Consider the following 2,538-nt stretch of genomic DNA (forward strand, 5'->3'; position numbering starts at 1 on the left):
TATTAATTTTTACATGGTAGATTAGTATTTGATTTGTATATTGTTTTAACTTGTAAATCTTAGTTCCTTCATTTAATCCCCTCATGATATAGTGGAAACGTAAACTATGAGATAGTTTGTAACATTTCTGTTTCACAATTAGCAACTTCATTTTGTAAAGTTGTTTAGCTTCTTCACATTAACTGTTAGCCCCCTTTGAAAATAAGCTTGACACCAAACTTTTCTCATGACATTTTTCATCTCTGTATTTCTCAGGGTATAGATTAAGGGATTGAACATAGGAGCAATGATGGTGTAAAATAGAGCAAATACTTTATCCTCTGGGAATGTGGTAGGAGTTCTAAGGTAGGCAAAGATTGAAGGCCCAAAAAACAAAACTACCACAGTAATATGAGACCCACAGGTAGACAGGGCTTTGCGTCTTCCCTCAGCTGAGTGATTTCTTAAGGTAAATAATATAAGGGCATAAGAAACAAATAAGACAACAAAGGTTACTAAGGCGACCATGCCTGAATTGGCAACTACAAGAACACCAGTGATATAGGTATCAGTACAGGCAACTTTTAGCAAAGGGAAGATATCACAAAAATAGTGATCAATTTCATTAGCTCCACAAAAGGGCAACCTGATTGTCATAGATAATTGAGGAAAGGAATGGACTGCTCTACCAGCCCAGGCAGCTAAGACAATAAGATTACATCTTGTTCTGTTCATGATAATCAGGTAGTGGAGAGGTTTGCAGATGGCAACATAGCGATCAAAGGCCATAGCGGTAAGAATGAAGACCTCGATATTGCCAAAGAAGTGCATGGTGAAGACCTGTAGCATGCAATTACCATAAGAGATGGATTTTGTCTCTACCAGTAGGTCACCAATCAGTTTGGGTGTGACACTAGAGTTATAGCAGATATCCATAGAAGACAAGTGGCTAAGGAAATAGCACATTGGTTGGTGAAAAAGGGAGCTACATTGAATGGAAACTAGAATCAGAAGGTTTCCTACCAAGAGGGCAACATAGCAGAATAAGAATAGTGCAAAGCAAAATAGTTGTATATTTGGATCGTAAGAAAGTCCCAAAAGAATGAATTCTGAGATGTTTCTCTGATTTTCCATATCTATCAGTTTAGTGTATGTCATAAACAATTATCTGAAAATAAAGAAAACATAAATGCTAATCAAAATTAGTAGTATAATAACAATAATATAAAATATACCAAAAATGGATTAGTATGAATTAAAGTTAATATTAATTATTCTGTGTTTACAGAATTAGGCTTCTTCTTTTATATTGTCTTATTTTACAAATCTACTGTGAAGTGATTTTATACTGGAATAATTTTGTATTTTATTTAATTTACCACTAGGTTTTAAAAATATTTTTATTACCCTGATCAAGAAGGAAACACTTTTTACTGTTAATTATACGATGTTGATAACAAATGCTTAATCTACTTAATAACATTTTTAAAAAATTGCCTATTTTTAAATGAGCGTGTGCCTTGTTCAACTTTCCATCTCACAGCGCGATCCGGTTCACCACCCCTGACTTATCCGGGAGTGTGTGCCCAGGAAATTTAAGTATGTTTACAACACCCCAACTTAAATTGCCGAACTTTAGTATATGTAGCATGTACTTTTGGTTGCCATGTAAGTAAATATTGCCAATGGGTTTAAGCAATGTATATTTAAAAGTGTCCAGAAAAGAAAGAATTTCAATTAATGACTGGAGCTGTAAAAAATAATCAGCAAATTAATTCATTTCTCCTATTTACATTTCACATGTTAAAAACTACTTTTGGTAACATATTGTTATTCAAGTTTGTGAAGGCAAAAGGAAAGATAAAACAATAGAATTGCTCAAGTTTTGAAAAGTGCGTATTTTATGGGCTCTGCTAGCAATTTCTTGCTTTTATATGCATTCCAGGCAACAGACGTCAATAAAGGAAGGTTGTAACAAATATAACTAAGACAAACTTAGTTGTCAGTTATGAATGAATAATAACAAACTCACAAATCACATATACCTTTTGCTTAATCTTGAGACATTTGGGCATCGGACACAAAATAGAAAGAATGTACTTCCAATGGCTATTTTATCCAGTTACGAGAAATCGTAAGGCACCCAGGGGAGCTACCTCCTGCCTTAGTCAGGATCTAACGTAACAGTTAGTTGGCCGCCCAGATATTTCTTAAAACACAGAATGCTTTCATAAGAATGCTTTCGTACTGTGAGAAAACCAATTCTATTTTTAACTGATATTCAAAAATTTCATTTCATCAAGGAGAAAGTCTCAGCTTGTTCCTACTATGACTTCACTACAGCCACAAGGGGCTCATTCCTTCATTTTTTAACAAACTAAAAATAATTATCAGGCTCATAATGTTCAGCTCTTAAAAATAAGTGAATACATTTTAATATTTTTTGGTTCATTAGCCTATTTTTTCTTCTTACAACTAACACTGCTTTCTTGTTTATTAGAAGATATAATGTTTATTTTTCAAATATATTTATTTACCTGAAACAAATTGATTTAAAGA

The 2,538-nt window shown here is 33.3% G+C and overlaps 1 protein-coding gene across 1 annotated transcript; it reads right to left on the reverse strand.

Moving 5' to 3' along the window:
* Positions 1-1,113, reverse strand: LOC100668597 (olfactory receptor 4P4-like). Its single transcript, XM_064274206.1, has one exon. The coding sequence runs from the start codon at positions 1,111-1,113 to the stop codon at positions 148-150; it is 966 nt and encodes a 321-aa protein (XP_064130276.1). The 3' UTR covers positions 1-147.
* Positions 1,114-2,538: the final 1,425 nt, after the last annotated feature.

Source organism: Loxodonta africana, chromosome 22 (genome assembly GCF_030014295.1).
Source record: "Loxodonta africana isolate mLoxAfr1 chromosome 22, mLoxAfr1.hap2, whole genome shotgun sequence".
NCBI lineage: Eukaryota > Metazoa > Chordata > Mammalia > Proboscidea > Elephantidae > Loxodonta > Loxodonta africana.